Source organism: Notamacropus eugenii, chromosome 6 (genome assembly GCF_028372415.1).
Source record: "Notamacropus eugenii isolate mMacEug1 chromosome 6, mMacEug1.pri_v2, whole genome shotgun sequence".
NCBI classification, from domain to species: Eukaryota; Metazoa; Chordata; class Mammalia; order Diprotodontia; family Macropodidae; genus Notamacropus; species Notamacropus eugenii.
The window spans coordinates 77,579,278-77,600,186 of record NC_092877.1 but is presented as its reverse complement, the minus strand read 5'-3'; the positions used below and the strand labels follow the sequence as shown (position 1 = coordinate 77,600,186).

At 38.8% G+C, this 20,909-nt stretch overlaps 1 protein-coding gene across 4 annotated transcripts in view; it reads left to right on the top strand.

Annotated features, from left to right (window-relative positions):
* Nucleotides 1–20,909, top strand: part of CCDC149 (coiled-coil domain containing 149) — a 145,827-nt gene that overhangs the window by 96,670 nt on the left and 28,248 nt on the right. For 3 of the 4 annotated variants that reach the window (XM_072620383.1, XM_072620384.1, XM_072620380.1), the window contains 4 exons: nucleotides 181–253; nucleotides 3,610–3,706; nucleotides 8,004–8,148; nucleotides 20,267–20,343. In XM_072620383.1, the coding sequence (XP_072476484.1) occupies nucleotides 181–253; nucleotides 3,610–3,706; nucleotides 8,004–8,148; nucleotides 20,267–20,343 (392 nt within the window). The remainder of the gene's footprint in view (nucleotides 1–180; nucleotides 254–3,609; nucleotides 3,707–8,003; nucleotides 8,149–20,266; nucleotides 20,344–20,909) is intronic. The other variant, XM_072620382.1, reaches the window with a different exon arrangement.

Here is a 20,909-nt window from a genome sequence, read left to right as displayed (position 1 = left end):
ACAGTCCCTATGATCAAGGAATTTATAATCAAGTTGGAAGATGAAATAGATAGAGGAATGTATAAATTAGAATCTGGTAAGTTTATTTTGAGATCAGATAAGAGAATTAGGAAGAATGGAGCTTTTTGTTTCACACATACTTATGTTCTTGTTCCATGTGTTTTTTTCTCTCTCTCTTAGATACCTCCAAGAGAGATTAAAGCAGCTTCATGAAGAGGTCAGCCTACTTAAATCTAATATTGCCAAATATAAGGTAAAGGAATAGTAAAGGTGGTCATGACAATTTACTGTCACTCAATTCATTTCAGTTTGAAGTCATCCTGTACAAAAGAGAAGCATTCCATTATTAGTCCCATGCATAAATTGCAATAAAAGCCTTCATTGTGATAACTTTTTTTAAATCTGATTTTTTTGGACATGTGATTTCAATGGTATGGGAACCTCAATACGTCCTTTGGAAACTCCCTTCACTGCTAAAGATTTTACTTGTTTAGAGCTTAGAGCTACTGCTCTGGGTTCTCTGTGATCCTGTTGAGCACTGCAGACTCTTTTGCCTCATCTGGAAAGCAAGGATAGCAAACAGTATCATCTTTTATTTCTGCAGCTCCAGTTTTCCCCATCTATAAAATGGGTTTAAGCTCCACTTCCCCATGTCCCTTTCACTTCCTTCAGTGGCATTACTTGGATTTCCTACTCCTGCTGCAGAATCATTATAGTAGCAGCAGCATTTATAGAGCATTTTAAGATTTGCAAAGTGTTTTATAAATAGGATCTCATTTAATTCTCACAATGACTCTGGGAAATGGGTACTATTACTACCCCAATTTTACAGATGAGCAACCTGAAGCAGATAGGTTAAGTGACTTGTCCAGGGTCACACAGTTAGCAAATATCTGAGGCTGGTTTTGAACTCAGGTCTTCCTCTTACGCCCAATGCCTCGATAAGAGGGTTTCTTTAAATGTAAGGGCAAGGTAACTGTATATTTGGATTGGGGGTATCAGTGGGGGAGATGGTCCTGGATCTGTGATTTCCTCAGACTAGGGAACATTCAGTGTGGAACCTCCCACCATGATAAAGGTCAGCAACTCCTCTGTATATTTGAATTTTAGAGTTACCTGGGCACTGAAAGGTTGCTACTTGCCCACAGTCACCCAGGAGTGGACTTGAAAACCCAGAGCTTATTGGCTGTAAGGCTGACCCTTCTTGTCAGCATACCATTCTTCTTTTAAAAAAAAATTAACATCTCATATAAAATAAATTCCAAATATCTTTTCTTTTGTGTAGCTTCTCATTAGGGATAACATTTTTGGAGACAGCTAGAATATGACAGTGTCCTATTAGCACTCAGGGAGCCCAAAGGCTCCCTGGGGTGTTAAATTCTCTGCCCGTATTTGTCCCCCAAATTCCCATGAGACAGCAGGTTCCTACATGATAGGCAAAGCCGAGCCTGAAACACTGTGACCTGAAGCCAGACCTCCCACTAATAGGGCAGAATGTCAGGAATCTCCTTGCTTTCATACCTCCTAATTCCAGAACCATCTAGTTTGATAATATCTTATTCTGCAGATGTTAGTTGTAAGTTTTATAATTAGAAAGCCCTCCTGGGTTTCTCCACATTGAGAATGGATTGATTTCTGTCCCTGAGGGACATCCTCTGCTCCAGTGCTATGCTCATGAGAGAACCGCCCCATTTTCCCAGCTCTCGACATTAACTTTCCTTTCAGACATCTCCACCAACCCCTACTATATGGCTTGAGGCTTTGTCAGGGCAGATTTTCAACATACACCAAGCCTATACCGCATGGATCCAGGCAGAGATGTAGATTTCTTTTAAACATATATAATTTATACTTAATGAAATACGTATACATCCATACACATATACCTGTCTCTGCTCTGAAAGATGCCTTCTTAATCACCTGAAATACTGAATTTCATCCCCCGCCCTTTCTTTCCATGACTTTGCCTTCTCCCTGTTTTGTTTCCCACCTCCCTGACTTTTCTCTCTTTTGCCTACTCTATTTCTTGCTCTTCTCAAAATGTGCCCTTTCTTCTATTTCCTTTTCTCCTCTCTTTCAGTTCTTTCCCTGGAAAATCTCATCTAGCTTTTCAAATTAGAATGCCCTCCTTGAGGTCAGGGACTGGGTTTTTATTTGTTTTGTCTTTTGTCTTTGTGGCTATCTCCAGACTCAAGGATGACTAGCACCTCTGGTGTTGGGCTGCCAGGGCTGCTCAAGCATCTCTGGTGCCCACCTGGCACTCAGTCCTTACCCACGGCTCCAAGAAGCTAACAGTGTCACACCCTGGTCAACCATCTCAGCAGATGGGCTAAAAAAAGCTGAGGGTAACTGATAGGCCTTAAACCCATCAATGAATTCAGGAGCTGTCTATCCGAAGCAGCTACAGGGCACTGGTCCTAGAGTCAGAAAGACCTGAGTTCAAATCTGGCCTCAGGTACTTACTAGCTGTGTGACCCTGGCCAAGTCACTTAATCCTGTTTGTCTCAGTTTCCTCATCTGTAAAATGAGCTGGAGGTGGAAAAGGCAAACCGTTCCAGTATCTTTGCCAAGAACGCCCCAAATGGGGTTATGAAGAGACAGACACAACTGAACAAAACTGTCCCCAAAACCTACCAGAGTACCTGGCATATATTAGGTACTTAATACAGGCTTACTTGATTGGCAGGTCTAGTTTTCCTGCCTGACCCCAGATATTAGTACCTTTCTGAGTATTGAACTCCTGGCTTTGAACTGGAATCATACTTAACACTTTGACTTGTTGATTCCATGACTCTAGCTTTGTAATAAAATAATACTGTTATTTATGCAGGGTGTCCCAAAAGTCTTAGTGCAACTTTGAGCTTTAATTGCTAAGCTTATAATAATGTTTATTCTCTGACAAAAATAACTGAATGTAATCATTTTAAATATCACATATTTCAGTATATAGTGCTATTAAGGTTTCAGAAGTACTTTACTCCTTTACTTTACTTCAGAAGCACTTTACTACAACCCTGTGAAGTAGGTATTATAGGTTTCATTATCCCCATTTTACAGATATGGTAGCTCATGGTCACACAGGTACTGTAATAAGTGTCAGAGGCAGGATTCACACAAAACCATTCCAATTACATTTTCTATCATGCCATGCTGCTTCATTGGACTCAGATCATGGGGGCCTTACATGCTGCAAATTAGATTTTGCCTAAAACATATCCATATTAATCTGCTAATCTCTGCCATATACACACACCTTCTCATTCCCCTTACCCTCCACATTTTCTCATTTCCTTTGGAAGTTAATGGGACCTGACAGATGGAAAAAATTAAGCAATGTTATTTTATAGTGAGTAACATCCGGACCAATCTCCCTCCTACTCCCCCTCTTTTCCCCAAATCAGCTGAAGGCTGCACAGCTGTGGGCTCAGACAATTTGGGAGCTGCTTTCAGACCTGTTGGGAACATAAAGTCGATAATCTAGTTCTAGGGCCAGCCCGTGGAACAAGTCCTCTGTCAGCTTAGATGACATGGTACTTCCATTGTAGGCCGTGCTTAGTCCAGAACTGACTTTTCTGATGAATGAACGTTCTTTTTCCAATGTTTCCCTAGAATGCCCTCGAGAGACGGAAAAACTCCAAAGGCCAGGGCAGGTCTAGCAACAGCAGCAGCAGCAGTGCCCTGACTGGAGTCCTGTCTGCAAAGCAAGGTATGGGTCTGAGGACCTGGAAGGTTCCCAGTGGAGCTATTGATCCCATTTTCCCTTCAGCATCACAGTAACAATAGTACTGATGATAATGACAGGCTGAGCAGCTCAACGCCTTGTAACCAGGAAGGCTTGAGTTCAAGTTTACCTTCTGAGGCAGTCTAGCTGTGGGACCCTGATTAAATTTCTCTCTCTGACTGGGCCACTAATGTTAAACTCATATAGAAACAGTTCCCTTTAGGCAGCATATTGACTTAGAAAACCACAAATTAACATTATCTATGTTGTATTATGTTTCATTTTTTAATTAAATATTTCCCAATTATATTTTATTCTGGTTTGGTGCACTCATATATTTTGCTTTCCATGAGTTTGACATACTCTTAGACAAGGGTTCTTCACTTGGTTTGTGTGGACTTCTAAAATCTATCTTCTGAAATGCATATGATATACATATATGTGTGTGTGTGTGTGTAAATAGATGGATAGATGCATGGATGGATGGATGGATAGATAGATAGATGGATAGATGCATGAATGGATGGATGGATAGATACATAGATGGATAGACAGTTACTTCTTGTTTCAGAAGCTCTGTGATCTTGCTAACGTAAGTGCTATCTACTAGATACAAATCACAACCTCATCTACACCTCATCCTATACGATTAATTATTGACTATCCCTTTTAGAGATATCTTACACTAAGGATTTATTCAATAAATTTCAGTATTTGGATATTTCAGTATTTCCTAGATACCATGCAAAACTTCTGACTTGACTGACAGTCATTCTTTCTTCTTTTACAATGTGGTCGTCTACTTCCCTTTCTGCTTGTATTTGTTTTATGCTTTGTTATGTCTTTTATGCTATAAAAATAATGACCACAGCTTACATAGATATTAAAAATCACACCATCCTTTCTATCCATTATCTCACTTGACACAACCTTGTGAGTTAGGCAGTAGAGGTGTTATTCCCATTTTACAGACAAGGAGACTGAGGGTTTGAGAAATGAAGGGACTTTCCCAAGGTCACTGGTTAGATGTACCACATAGCTAGTAAGTGGCAGAATTCAGCTTGGAGTGTAAGACTTCTGACTCTAATTCCACCCTGAAAAGAAAGAGTTTCACCCTTGTCCTGTCCCCCAAGATCATAAGCAAGCAGGCAATAAAAACTCTAGCCACATTCCTGCTGAATCCAACTTACCTTGGGGAATTAGCTGTCTTAAAGAGAAGCACTTACTGACTACAAGTTCGTTTGTTTTCATGCTTTATTCATTTGAAAAATAATGACCTTCTTGTAGCAAGACAATGGAATAGATAGCAGATAGCTTATCCGTGATAGTGTATATTCAAGAGCTGAGTTCCTAAACCTGGCTCCCAAGGTGACTATAATCAGATGGCCACCTTTCCAGATATTAACTCTGAAACCCACTGATTGAAAAGGAAGTCTTAGGTAGGATTTTCGTGTCTAAAAGGACAAAGCTCCTAGGCCTTTCTTATTACCTAATAACCAAAGTACATTTTGAAACCTCTGCTCCTACCCACCTTGAAGAAGGTATGCCATTTTGTTTTTCTTTAAGAAAAGTAACATACCAGAAAACATGATCTCTCCCACTGATTTTAAGTTCTGATCTGAGGGGCTGAGCTCAGTAAAAGTTAAAATGACAGATAATTGATCAGTACTTCCTGTAGGACTCTGCAAGTAACAAAGTGGGTGGGAGGAGATTGGCAGATGTTCTAGGGTATATGGAGTTTAGCTGGGGCCAGTGCCAAGGAGAGAGGGAAGAATGAGACCAGTAGCTTCTGAGATCTGTTCCAATAGCAGTGAGTCTTACTAAGCATAGAGTGTATATAAAAAATAGATAGATATGTGTGTATGTATTGTATATATGTACACATAAATATACATATATACCTATACATATATACATACATAACATATATACACCTATACATATATATACACACATAACATACCCCTTAACATATATATATACATACATAGCATGCACACACACACACACACACACGCTGTGGTTCAGTAATTTCAGTCATGTCCCATTCTTTGTGATCCCATTCCTTCTCCAGCTCATTTTACAGCTGAAGAAACTGAAGCAAACAGAGTTAAGTGACTTGCTCAGTGTTTCACAGCTAGTAAGTATCTAAAGCCAGATGTGAACTTAGGTCTTTCTGCCTCCAGACTGGACACTCTATCCACTGTGTCAGCTGCCCCTGTATATGTGTATACACACACACACACACACACACACACACACACACACACACACATACACACACACTCACACACACACACACATACACATACACACACAGCCAAATAAAGATATAGATATATGGCCAAATATAATGAGGCAACATTTAATAAGGGTAATTTAAAAGCCATGGGATCATGGATCTAGAGGCGGAAGGGTCTTCTGAGGCAGAAGGGCCATTCCCTTCATTTTACAGATGGCCAGGGAGGTTACATGACTTTCTCATAGAATCATAAAGGTTTTAAGCACCAGAGGCAGCATTTGAATCCAGGTCCTTGGACTCCAGAACCAGCGCTCTTTCCACTGTACTGTACTTTCTCCTATAATTGGGCTTTAAAAAAATCAACTCTTATCTCCACAAGTATAGGCTGAAGGGGGTATAGAAGGGAAATACCATCTGAAAAAGGATCTTTTCATGGATTTGAGTGGGCAGCAAATTCAGTATGACTACATCGTGTGAAATGGTGGCCCCAAAGCTAGCTAAATCTTAGCTTTCAGTGATAGATGCACAAAGCAGCTAGGTGGCACAGTGGATAGAACACTAGCCCTGGAGTCAGACCTGAGTTCAAATATGGCCTCAGACACTTACTAGCCGTATGATATTGGACAACTCACTTGACTCTATTTGTCTGTTTCCTCATCTATAACATGAACTGGAGAAGGAAATGGCAAACCACTGGACAGGACTGAACAACAACATTCAGAATAAAGAGGTGGTAGTGGTCCTGCCCTGCTCCACCCTGATGGGATTGCGTCTGGAGGGTTGTGTTCATTTCTGGGTAGGAAAGTTAGGAAGCATGTTAACAAATTGAGGAAGATGACTGAGGACAGTGAGAGAGTTGCAAAGGTTGGCTGCAAGAAAAGAAGCCTTGAGGGAAGACATGGTAGCTGTCTTCAAGTCCATAATGGGTTATCATGTAGACATAGATTTATTCTGCTTGATGCTAGAGACCAGAATTAGAAATGGTGGGTAGAAGTGGTAAAGAGAAGATTCCATCTAAGGAAATGCCCTAACAGTTAGAGCTATCTAAACATGGGATAGGATGCTTTAGAGAGCTGGGACTTCCTTCCCACTTCCCTATGGCTTTTGTCAAGCAGAGGCTAAGTTATGATTCATTTGGAGTAGAAAGGATTCAGTTGTCTTTTCCAGTATGAGTTGGACTAAGAGCTCTGAGATCCCTTTTCCCTCTGAATCAGAGAATCAGAATCTTTTGGTTTTGATTCTCTTTAGGCCTTAGTGTCTTCATTTAGAAAATGGAGATGATAATGGTACTGCCTACTTAATGGGGTTATTGTGAGAATCAAATGCGGTATTTCAAGAAAAGTGATTAATGAACTTTAAGGCACTCTATAAACATGTTATTGTTATCGGTGATCAGTTGACCAAAGACCCTTCAGAAACAACTGGCCTTGTGTGCTGAAAGATCAACCCTGGACTAGGAATTAGAAGACCTGCATTCTAATCATAGCATTATTCCTTAGTTGAGGGGAGACCTTCAGCGAAGGTCTCATATTTAATCAGGCTTTGCTTCAGTTTCCTTACCTGTGAATTAGGAAACGTGCTTACTCCACCTGCCTCATAGAGTTATTATTCTTTTTGGAATTTTGGGGGAAGAGTTGATTTCTCTCATGTAGAAAAATTGGCTTGAGTCAGAGAGGTTGAGTGACTTGCCCATGGTGTTAGAGGTAGGATTTAAGCGCTCAGGTACTCTAGACTCCAAAGCCAGCCCTCTATTCATATTGCTTCCTAGAAGGTCAATGAGGATCTCATAAATTTACAGAAAAGTGCTTTAGAAAATAAAAACCACTATCTAAATGCAACGTGTCTGTATTGTTGTTGTTATTACATTATTTTTATCATGAAACCATCCTTTCTATTAGGTTTTCCATTCTTTGGGCCATTGTGTGGTCAGGAAGCCTTGGCCATTCTCTGATTGGGAGGGAGGATGCTAAAATCACAGGGCATGTCCCTCATGGCCCATAATGAGTAAAAAACTGAGTTTTGGCTTTTTGTTCTCTTTAGTTCAAGATTTATTATCTGAGGATCATGGATGTAGTCTTCCAGCAACACCACAGTCCATTTCGGATCTGAAATCTCTAGCTACAGCCCTGTTAGAGACCATCCATGAGAAAAACATGGTCATTCAGCACCAAAGGCAGACCAACAAGTAAGTAGTTGAACTGGAGTGTTCAAGGTTCAGGGCAACAATAAAACTAACAAGTATTTATTAAGCACCTACTACATATTAAGTTCAAGGCATTGTAATGATAATGATAACCAGTACTCATATAACATGTTGAAGTTTGCAAAGCACTTTATGCCAGCAACAGTGTGGTTTTCTGCCTGTCCGGGAAAACATGGAATCCATTGCCATATTTCAGAGGATCTATGAATTTATTTCCATATAATTGGTTTCCTTTTTAATCCTGTTTATTTTAATTGTTATTTTGAGCAAATTTTTCTTATCTCTCCTACTTCTTCCTCCCCAATTAAACAATTAAAAAGAAAAAGAAAAAGAAAACCTTCTTAACAAAAATACAGAGTCAAACCAAAAAACAAATTCCCACATTTGCCATCCCCAAAAATGTAGGTTTCATTTGGCATTTTAAGTCCATCACCTCATTGGCAAGTGTTGAGTAAGAGGCTTTATCTTCAGCCCTCTGTAATCCTGGTTTATCACTGCTTTGATAAGAGCTCTAAAGTCTTTCCAGGTTATTTTACTTTATAATATTGTTTTTGTTGTAGTTCTGTCCAAGTCACTGTATCAATTCATAGACATCTTTCCAGTTGCCTGTGAAACTCTCCATTTCATCATTTCTTATGGCACAACAATATTCTATATATTCATGTACCGTAATTACTTTGGCCATTCCCCATTAGGTAGGTACCTCCTTAGTTTCCAATTTGAGGCTGTTATGAAAAGAACTACTATAGATATTTTTGTACATTTGGGTCCTTTGTTTGATCTCTTTGAGGTGTAGACTTAGTTAACAGTATTACTGAGTCAAAGGGTATGAAGAGTTTATTGACAACCTCTCCAACATTTGTCATTTTCCTTCTTTGTCTTCTTTGTCAATCTGATAGGTGAGAGCAAGAAACTCAGAATTGTTTTAATTTATATTTTTTCTAATTATCAGTGATTTAGAGCATCTTTTCACATGATTTTTGCTTGCTGAAGAAATTCTTCTTTTAAAACTTCCTATCTTTTAACCATTCATCTACTAGAGAATGGCTCTTGGCCTTTTAAATTTGAATAGGTTCCTTTGCATTTTATTTTCTGCATTTAAAGACATCATTCTGAGAAGGGATTTATAGGTAGGCCTCACCAGACTTCCAAAAGAGAGTCTATGGCACATAAAATAGTTGAGAACCCCTGGCCTGCATGAAGTGATCTTCCTGCCTCCTAGGCAGTGTACCTTCCAAGAAGAACCTTAGTGTAAAGGGACTGTGTTTTTGATGGTGTTTTTAGTAACAAGGTTTGATTGGGGTAACTGAATCACAGGGACTCCACAAAAGCCTGGCCTTGAATGTGGAGGAGAGTAGGGAGGGGGTGGCTGGCATCATTCCTCCAGCTTTTCCTCCAAAGTATGGAAAATAAAGACAATTATAACTGGATGAATTTTTCTTTGAAAGAGTGTAGAACACTTTGTGGGAAATCAAATAAGTTAAATCAGTGAGTGGAAAGGACAGAGGGGAAATTGAAAGTGTTCAGAGATCGATGAATAAGCTATAACTCAAAGGCATGCAAACCTTACAAAATAGGTGCCACAAACCAAATGAAAGCAAATGCCTATGGCTAGGATGTTCCAGAAAGGCTGAGTTTACAGAGAAGGATGGGGATTTGGCCCTGGGGGGGTAGGGAAGGAGAAGGCAGGGGTTACAACTGGAAAATGATTGAAGGTATTGTAAAAAACAAAATAGAAAAAAGAAAAGATGGAGAATGAGAGGAAGATTGCACGAGAGATTAAGATATATAAAAGAAACCAGAGATCAGTGAAGGGAGACCGGCCAATCTCAAAGGGATGACAAGGGTAATTTATTGACAGAAGAAGTTTTAAAATTCCTTAAAAATGAAATCTTAACCAAGGAATGAAACAGCCAGATGCTGAAAATGTCTGTATTTCTCAGGGGAGGAAGAAGAAATCAGGATCTCACCAGAATAGGTAATGGTTTTGAAAACCTCTTATATTGTTGTATTTAGGCAAGAGTCCCTGGACCAGGAAACAATTGCTATAGAGCCTTAAAGGAACCCAGTGATGTGGTTTTCTTTCTTTAAAACTAGTGCAGTAGAACAGCAGAAGACCCCATATATTTTACCAGAAAAAAACACAGCAGAGTGGGATTTCTTGAAGGTTTCAAGGCTAAACTAGCTGATGATAATAAATTTATTAAGCCTCTAGGAGTATGTTCTCCCCCACGTCCCCCCCTCCTCTCAGAGAACCAAGATAAAGAAAACATCGACAGATTGAAACCAGGGGACACACTTCGGCATGGTGCAGTAGCTAGTTATTTTCGCCCTCATTTCTGTTTCGGTTTGCTTTGTCTTTTTTTGTTGTTATTTTTACCTTTATGGGGAGTGGGGTACAGAAAAAGAAAAAAACCACTTTGGAAACAGTGAATGAGAGAAGTGCAATGAACTGTGTTAGTGAGAAATACAAAGGGTAGTGGGAAGTAAGCAGGACTTAGAAAGGAGGGAATTCTGAGACTACAGATCAAGCTCCTTTAGGAACTGTAAGCCAAATCTTTCTATAAGGAGATCCTTATTGGGACTAATTGTAGTATTTGTGATAGGGAAAGGATAAAAAAAAAAGAACACTTGCTCCTTGAAGGCATAATAAGAAAGAGAGAAAGAGAAGGAAGGAAGGAAGGAAGGAAGGAAGGAAGGAAGGAAGGAAGGGAGGGAGGGAGGGAGGGAGGAAGGGAAAGGGAAATAAGAAAAAAGAAAGGGAGTGAGGGAGAGAAGGAAAGAGAGGGTAAAAGGAAGGAAAGAAACCCAACCTAAAGGTAGTCAACTAAGTTCTTATGTTTTGAAAGGTAACTGTTACATAGAAAAGAATCAAAATATTATTTGTTATGGAGAATCAGTTGTAACCATATCAACAGAGGACTGTTTTCATAGGACAACCAGTGAAATATCAAAATTTTTATTGCTATGTAGTGACTTTTTTTTAAAAATGGAATTTGCTGTAATGGGATTTTTACTAACATATGGTTCATAAATGCATCTGAAATAGAATAATCTAAAATAAAATGACTAAAAAATCCATACAAGCCTAGGGGCAAAACATCTGTATGTGTTTTTACTTCCTAGAAGGGGAGGCTAAGGGTGCTGATGGGGGCTGGGGGAGGGGCAAGGAAGTCAAGATTGCCTCCTGTTCCAGATTTCATTCCCATATATTGTCTCGTGGTTAGAATGTAATGTCCTTATGAGTGGGCATTGCTTCATTCACTCTATCTGTATTTATGACATATGTATTAGGATCCAGTTCATATCCATACCTGATAAGTGTAACATGGAGACTGCATTCTTTACCAAAACATTCCAGCTTTGCCTTTGTATGCTGCAGAATTGAGAAATACAGTTAAGTTACTCACTTGTGCATTGAAACAACTGAGTTGATTTTCAAATATTAGTGTCTAATGCAATTCAATAAACATTTATTAAGCACTTCTTGCGTGCAAAACACTGCTCGATGACAGGAAAGGGAAGTGGGGAGAAAATATTGACATCTCAGTAACTTTTTGAGGCCTTCACAACACCTCTGTTAGACAGGTAGTTCAGTTATATTGTTATTATTATCATCCTATGTTAGAGGTTAAAAAAACAACAGCGGAGGCTCAGAGAGGTTAGTTAGGTGACTGGGCCAGAGTCATACCAGTGGTAAATGGGAAAGCTGCTATTTAAACCCAGGTCTCCTATCATAAGACATGGCTTCTACCCTTACAGAGCTTCTAATCTAGCACTAATCTCTTCTTTTATCTTATTTCTTGCTCTGCTCTTTGGCAAAGATAATTCATTTCAGTTATTTTTGCACCATAGAGGACTTTTCATCTCTCTTTTCTTACTACTATCTTTAATGTGATTTCTTACTTTTAATTTGAATCCATTGGAGTGATTTAAAAACAACAAATACACAAATTTTAATGAGTTTTCATTTGCTGAATACTGTCATTTGTTACTGCATCTTCATTCTGCAATGAAAAGAGACAGTTTTGATATCCAGGACTCAAGAGAAAAAACCCAGGCATGTTTATGATGCCCTGGGAAGGCAGCATAATGCAACAGAAAGAATGCTGGATTTGGAGTCAAGAGGACTTAGATTCCAATCCCAGCTCAACCTCTTGCTACTGTGTGACCTTGGGAAAGTCACTTAATTTCTCTGAGTCTTAGTTTTTTTCATCTTTTAAGTGAAAATATTGTCCTAGATGACTTCTGAAGTCCCTTTATGGTTCTATGTTGTAATGTTCCCACTGTAAATATTTGGGATTTCCAAACCTTCACACTTTCAATAAACTTTTAATTTGGGGGCACCAAGCAATTATGATCAGTTAACAAGAATCTAAATGCCAACTTGTGCCAGGCACTGGGGACACAAAGACAGAAGTGAAAGAATCCTTGCCTTCAAGGCTCTTATATTCTACTGGGGCAGCCAATATGTGCATATATAAATATAAGCCAGATCAACCCAGGGTAATATAGAGAAAGTGGGGAGGATCAAGTAAAGCTTCCTGTAGAAGAAAGTGGCCCTTACACTGAGTTTTGAAGAACACAAGGCATTCTAAAAGGAGGAATTGCAGAAAAAGCACATTCCAGGCAGAGGATACAGCCAATGCAAAAATATGGAGGTAGGAGATGGTTTGTGGTATGGGAGAAACAGCAAGAAGGTCAGTTCTTAGTGGACTGGAGAATGAGGGAGAGATTGTAATGTATAATAAGACTGGAAGTGAGATTGGACTCAAGTTGTGAGTAAAAGGCTTTAAATGCCAGACAGCAGAATTTATATTTGATCTTCAAGGCAATGGGAAACAAGTAGAATTTATTGAGTATGGGGTTGACACGATGAGACTTGCACTTTAGGAAAATCATTTTGGCCACTGTGTGTTTTAATGGATTTGAATGGGGAGGTAAATAACGTAGGAAAACCAATTAGGTGGCCATGGCAGTAATACTGTTAAGAGTAGAAAGAAGGGGATGGATGTGAAAGATGCTGAGGAAGTAGAAACACTAAGACTTCACAATTTAATGAATGGTTGGGATGGGGGAGAGTGAGGAGGACCTTGTCATTACAAAATGGATGTGTAGATAGGTAATGATGTCTAGAAGTTCAGAAGGATGGTTTGCAGGGTGGGAGAAGGTCAATGGGTTCTCTTTAGGGAATATTAAACTTAAGATGCCTACATGACATTCATTGGAAATGCCCATTAAGTAGACAATGATATGGATCCAAGTTTCAGATCTGGGAATTAGATCTGGGAGTAAAATATGCAGAGATGATAATAAAACTCCTGGTAGCCAATAAGAGAGTGAGAAGAAAGAGAAGATGTGAACAGGGTCCAGGAGAGAGACTTGGAGGCATGACATGGATGGTGATCCAACAAAGGACAAGACCTATATAGGGAATGGTCAGATAACTTAGAACTGGAAGAAGAGGTCTTAGAGATAATCTAATCCAGTGCCCCCATTTTACAAAATAAGGTGAATTCAGGTGAAATGCCTGGGGTCACATGGGTGTTAAGTCATAGAGCCAAGATTTGAACTCTGTTCCTCTGACTCCAAATGCAGTGCTTTTTCCACTCTACCAGGTGAAATGGTGATAGAACTAACAATATAATGTGAATTTGGCTGTTTTGCCATTATTATTCCATAACTGATCCATTATTTTGTAACAGCATCATAAAATCATGCCATTTTTTATGAGAATGTTCTAAGTATAAGTGTAAAATGAATAGCCAAACTCTCATGAATAGTAGCGCTTCTCTGGGAGCTCCTGCTGCCCCTCATGCTGCTCAGCTATGAGGTGTCCCCCTTCCCTACTCCCACCCTGAAATAGGTACTTTGAAAATGATAAAGGTCCAACAAGGAGCCATCTTGGAGAATCACTAAGAAAACAAAGGACCTGGTATTGGGGATAGAACTTAGATTAATATACTCTTGCTGTGCTCCATTCTAAAGAGAAGAGTAATAGTTGACTGTCTGTGCCCAAGAAGGAGATAATAGCATTATTAGCTTTTTATCTAAGGAATAATTTTGGTTTGAGAGCAGTGATAAATTTTAAAAAATTGTAACTCATTATTTCACTGACCACCATTCCCTACCCACTCTCACTTCTCCCTAGTACATCCTGCTGCCTATTTTGCCATCATGTTAATGGTCTACCCAAAATGTTTTTCTTGATAACACATGGAAATCTCTTTGTAGATTTTCACTTATCTTCCTCCATTAACTTCATCTTGGGCACCATAGGGGAATGTCATGTGAAAGAGAGATTAGGTTTGCTCTGTTTAGCTGAACTAGGGACTGAACTGGGAGCAATGGTATCTCCAAGGAGGCCAATTTAGACTTGATATAACGGAAAAATAGAGCTAATGAGAAGTGTAGTGGGCTACCTAGAGGGGGTCCTTCTTAACTGCCTTCAAGCAGAGGCTGGATGCCCACTTGTCTGGTATGTTACAGTAGGGGTTCCTTTCATGTGGGCTGAACTAGATGGTCATTGATGACCTTTTGAGTTCTCCACTTCTGTGATTCCATAAAAGACAAGCAAGCAGGAGTGAGAATGGGCCCATTTAATGTTTCTCAAAGTGCATTAGTGTAAAGTCATGATTCCTACCCCATAGTGCCTAGTTTTCTCAAGGAGTGTTATGAAATTTTGAAGTCAAATTTAATTTTCATAGAATCATAAAATTTTAGAGTTGGAAAGGACCTTTGAGACCATCAATTCAATAAGCATTTGTTAAGCACTTCCTTTGTGCCAGGGGTAGGTGATAAGGAGACAAAGCCAAAACCAAAAACAAAATGGTCCCCCATCCTTAAGGAAATTGCTTTCGGGTGGGGAAGTTTGCACTTTAGTAAGTTCACATGTAGGTTTTTTAAAAGTTAATTTATTTTTAGTTTTCAACATTCACTTCCATAAGATTTTTGAGTTCTAAATTTTCTCTCCCTACCTCCCTTCTTCCCTCCCCAAGACAGTCTGATATAGACTCTATATACACATTCATATTAAACATATTTTCATATTAGTCATCACATGTAGTTTTAACCCTGTCATTTTTCAGAGGCCGAAAGAAATGTAATTTACCCAGAAACTCACTTACTCTGAAGTGAGTTCAGAGCTAGAATTCAGATCTATCTTCTGAACCCCCAATCCAGGGATATTTCCACTTTTTTAATTTAAGTTGTAATTGTAATTGACTTTAATTTTAAAAATTAAATATTTAACATTAATTAATATTAATATTGCGTAATATTAATATGTCAAACATTAAATGTAGTTATCATGAAACCAGACAAACAGTAATAAGCTACCCAGCTCCTATAAAGTTTGGGTACTCAGAAAATTTCAATATTCATCTATAATAGAAAATAAATGTCCAAGATCCAGGGCCAACCCCAGGGAAGACTGTTATGTCAGGGAAGTTTATCTTCCTATAAGTGTCCTATCTTTCCAAAGATATGGGGTTCATTTCCTCCCAGGCCTCTATCACTCCTTCCCTACCAGCGGGGTCTTTGTGCCCTTCTCAGACCAGATTGGGGGCTTTCCTCTCTCGCCTAAACAAATGTTTCTCATGCTTCCTTCCTCCTGGACCCTAACATCTGTTAGAAACCTTGTAAACCATGACCATTGATATGCTATACATTTAAGGTCAGATACTATCAGCATTTTTACAGGCACCTGAAGCTAACAGTAGGAATTGGGGGAGCCCTCAAAAAGTCAGTGGAAGATATGCTTTGAGACAGTTCAGCTTTTTGGTACCATTCACATCACTGCCATCCCCCTATTAATAGAGCCAGTTGCATGTCACTTGTCTGTTAAGCCTTGTATTTAAAGTACTTTGCAGATTTTAATGTACTGGATGGATGGATGGATGGGTGGGTGGGTGGATGGGTGGATGGACAGATGGATGGATGGATGGATGAAAAATTTTTATTATGTACTTATTATGTGCCAAACTAGGGGTATTCAGACACAAAATAATACTGTTCCTGACTTCAAAGAGGTCAGATTTTAATTTGGAGAGACAACACATATAGTATGGTCCAGTTGCAGGATAGACAAAAAGGTCTAATAGTCTTTAGAGTGATGGATGTAGAAAAGTGAGGTGCTTTTAATATTATTAGGTGACAGGTAAAGTCAGTTAGGATATTTGGGGTTCTTGCTCACCTTGTAGTTCCCTGGTTGTATACATGTTGCAGAACACAACATGGAGGCCCTGACATCAAAACCATCAGGAAGGAAGCTTTTACTTTCTCTTCTGGATTGGGTAACATCAAAGATATTCTTCATCGAGGAGTTGGAGTAGCCTGTACTTTCTTTATTTTTTTCTAGAGCCCCAAGGGTTAGTGCTGAGTTCTACCTTGTTCTGATTTTCTATTGAAATTGGGCCAAGGTAGAGTTCAACACCTCAATTCCTGTTGATTTCACCAATGCCAAGAGATCCCACCACTGTTAATGGAAGGGCCATTAGTATCATAAGATCACAAATTTAGAGCTAGAAGGAATGGTAAAAGTCATTTAATTAAAACCTTATTTTGCAGGAAAGGGAAACTAAGCCTGGAGTGGTAAAAGGGACTTGCCCATGGTATTATAGGTAGTTAGTGGCAGAACCTGCTCATCTAGGTGCTTTGGTGAATAGAGAACTACATTTGGAGACCAAAAGACCTAAGTTCAAATGTGGTCTCAGTCACTTATTACTGTGTGACCCTGGGCAAGTCACTTAAACTGGTTTCCTCATCTGTAAAATGGAGATGATAATAGCAGCACCTACCTCACAGAGGATTGTGAGGATCAAATGAAATCAATAAAGCATTTTACAAACCCTAAAGAACTGTATAAATGCTAGCAGTGATGATGAACAGGATTCAAACCTGGTTCCTCTGACTCTAAATCCCACGTTCTTTCCATTGCACCTGGCTAGCCTGCCAAGAAAAAATACTTTATTCCTGCTCCTCTCTTTTGTCTCCATTAATACAACAGAGGCACTAGGTTTAAAATCGGAGGGCCTGAGTTTGAATCAGACCTTTGCTACTTCAATATTGGGGTGACTTTAGTCAAGTCTCTTCTCCCTTCTTGGGCCTCAGCTTCCTAACCTTTAAAATGAGGGAATTGGACTTAGTAATCTCTCAGTTCTTTTCTGCCCCTAAAACCTATAACTCTTTAGAATTAAATGGACTCCCTTCCCACCCCCAATTTTAGTTATATCACACAAGGCTTTGAGTATAACTTTTCTCATTTTTCATTGTTAAGCAGATCAGAAATTTTCTTCTTTATAAATTGAAGTATCTTAGTTATATCTCCAAACTCATTTGGGCATCAGCACCATTATTTCAATATGTACATTTTAACAGTTTTCCATAGCTATAGCCACAAACTGAAAAGCCCTGGGTCCTCTTCCTATTACGCAGCCTCCCACCAGTGGTTTGAGATAGGATCTGAGAAGAAAAGTCATTGCATGGAGATTTAGTGTTCTTAAAAATATCTGAATGCCCTCCCTTCTTTCAGGGGGATTATGGGTGCAGATCAATGCACGTACTGTACTATAGTCACTGTTACTTGGTTTTGATGAACTCTATTTTCTTTGCTTTAAGAGAGGTCTTACAGAGGGGTGTTGGGATATATCAGGAAATGCTTGTGATATAAAAAACAAAAGGCATCTATAAAACTTAAAAAATTGTTGGGGAGAGTGGTAGATCCCACTCATTCCAATGCGGAAAGAAATGACCGGTAATGGGCCACTAGGTAAAATAAAGTGAAACTTGACTATCTCCTTTCATGGAACCAGAAGAGTTAAACCTTATCTTTTGTTTCCCAGAGGCAGCTCCTACAGATTATCTGATCTCCTTAAGAAACAGGCATCAAACTGAACATTTTTTGTGATTGCATCTCAAACCTATCAGTTGATGAAAAGGGAACTTGGATCCCAAGGTCTAAGTAAAATATTGAATGTGAGATTACTAAGAATGGTATTTGTTTAAAGGGTCAGGAACATGAAAGTTGAATAGACCCAAGAATTGGAGTGAAAATTGAAAGTAATTGATAAAGACTATGCAGAATTTAAGACTTCAGGAAAGGGAGAAAATAGCTCTAAGTTTCAAGATGAAGGAAACCATAGATGACAAAGTCAGAGTTTTTCAAGGTACCTAAAGGGAATATTAATTAAGAGCCAACGAATTCATTTAGGCTAAATAAGATAAAAGTCCAAAACCATCTCTCTCGTTTGTTTATTTATTTATTGTTTTGCTTTGGAGTGTGAAGATATTTGGAGGAACATAATTTTGGTAGTTCTGAAATCTCTTGTGACAGGAATTGAAATACTTCTTTTAAAGTTGCTTCAGGAAAATCCTCCAAAGAAAACAGAAACAACTTGTTGGGCTTTTGTTATTTTTTCACAACAAAGAAAATTAGATGATTATTAAATCATTTCTGAGCCACCATCCATTTTTGTAAAAGTAGGGAAGAGAAATCAATATGGGTATATGAGTGGCCATGGACCGAGGGCCAGCCTTGAAGAGAGAAAGATTTGGTTTCAAGGCCTGCTTCTAACACATATTGACAATATAACTATGGACAAGCTACTTAACTTCTTAATACGCCCAGGTAACCATCTAAGATGTTAAGTTCTAGATGAATTTCCAGTCTGCAGTTCCCTTCACTGATGAACTCAAAGGTCTAGATTCCCTTAAAAAAAATGTGTGTAGGTGTACATATGTAGTTTGTGTGCATATGGCATGTATATATGTATAGCCATCAAGTAATGTAATCATTAATAAAAATTAGTAGAAATTATATATCCAAATGAGTCGTTCATGAAAGCAATCACTTGGTTGACAGTAAAATTACATCAGGAAGGTCAATTATTCAGAACATTGAATTCTTCAGAGTCAATTTATAAGTTACAGAAAAACATCAGTCTCAGTAATTTGTAAATATGCCTGGTCTGGGGACAAAAACAATATTATTCAATTTTATCATCAATCTGTTCTTTTAAAGATCTGGCTCTGAATAACGTTTTCTTGTTTGCAAAAGTCAGATTCATACAAAAGGTAAGGAAGAAACTATAAGGCACTGAATTTGGAGTCAAAGAACTTGATTTCAAATCCTCGTTCTTGCTGCTGTTTGGGTGAACTTGGGCAGGTTCCTTCACATCCCTCTCTAGACCTCTTTTTTCTCATAAAGATTCTTTATAATATTCATCATACAATAAGGGGGTTGGACTAGCTAAAGGATGTTTAGCCTTTTTTATATCATGGAACATGGCAGTCTATTGACTTATGGGTCCCTTCTCATAATAATATGTGTTGCCTACATTCATAATTGATACAAATGCCAAATTTCAGTTAGAGATTAGTGAAAATAAATGTGTTTTTCCCCCATCCAAGTTTACAGATCCCTGATAGCTATCCATGGATCCCTAAAGGGTCTATGAACCCCAGCTTAAGTATTCTTGGATGAGACGATATTAAAGCTCCCTTATAGCTCCAAAGTCTACAGTTTGCTACCACTGAAGATGTTCAAAACAATGTGCCCAGGTCGACTCTAAGGGCAGATCCAAAGGAGGGGAACCCAGAGTGTTTGCAGCAAAGGTGATATCACTGAAATGAACAACACATGGTTTGTCAAGGGGATGGGACTGGTTTAGATTACTCTCCTGACCTGATTAAATTCTGAGTAATAAATTAATTCCATTACTTTATAGTTGAAAGGAAACATGGTGTAATGAAGAGACTGCTAACTTGGATTTAGGCTCAAATCTACCTCTGACACATTGTTTCTATGACTGTAAGCAAAGAACTTAAAATTCTCTGAGTTTTATAGTCGACTTATTTTTTTAAAGTTTTATATAGATAGATAGCCCTCAATGGTGGAAGGAGTGTCCACATTGACAAAACCTTAGATTGAGACGCTTATTTATGTAATGGTGTGACTGATGAGGAAATACTCAAATAAATAAGACTTAAGACATTTATCGTTGGAAAGGAGTGCATTTCTTCTGACAGTCTTATTAGTTAAACACCCTTTGGGTCATCTGTTTTTAGTCCATTTGCTAAGAAACATTCTGCCCTTTTGTAGAATCCTAGGTAACCGAGTGGCCGAACTGGAGAAAAAATTGAGAACTTTGGAAGTCTCGGGTTTGTGGAGTCTCCCAGGTGAGTAAAAACTCCATGAAAATTATTCACTGCAGTGATCTTCTTAGGTGACCATCATGTCATTTGCATAACAAGTCTTAACCTTTTTAGTATTCTTTTATTAGAAGAATATCATTGCTGAGACATACAAAAGCATTTGGATGTGTAAATCACAGGTCTAAGACCGGAAAATGTCATGTGGTAAACACAAGGAGCATTCACAGTGTTGCCAGAGGAAATACAGAATCATTAATGGCTACTTGCGATGTTATGAACTTCAGCTGTATCACTCAGAGGGCCTGGCTCTATTTCTCCCTCCAGTAAATACTATGGTTTGCATTGCTTGCATATGCTTAATTCAGTCAGTTGTCCTAAAAAGTACTGGAGGAGCCCAACAAGCGACGCCCCATCCCCTAGGACCCTAGACAAAAACTCCAACCTGTTTCTTTTCCATTCTTCAGAGGAACAAAGCTTGGGTTTTCTGTGGAGGTTTTTCACGGTTGAATACTCGGAGTAAACTCCTTATGCTGTTCACTTTAATTAGCTCTATTTATCCCGTTCACTGGAGAAAAGTACCCCCTTCATGA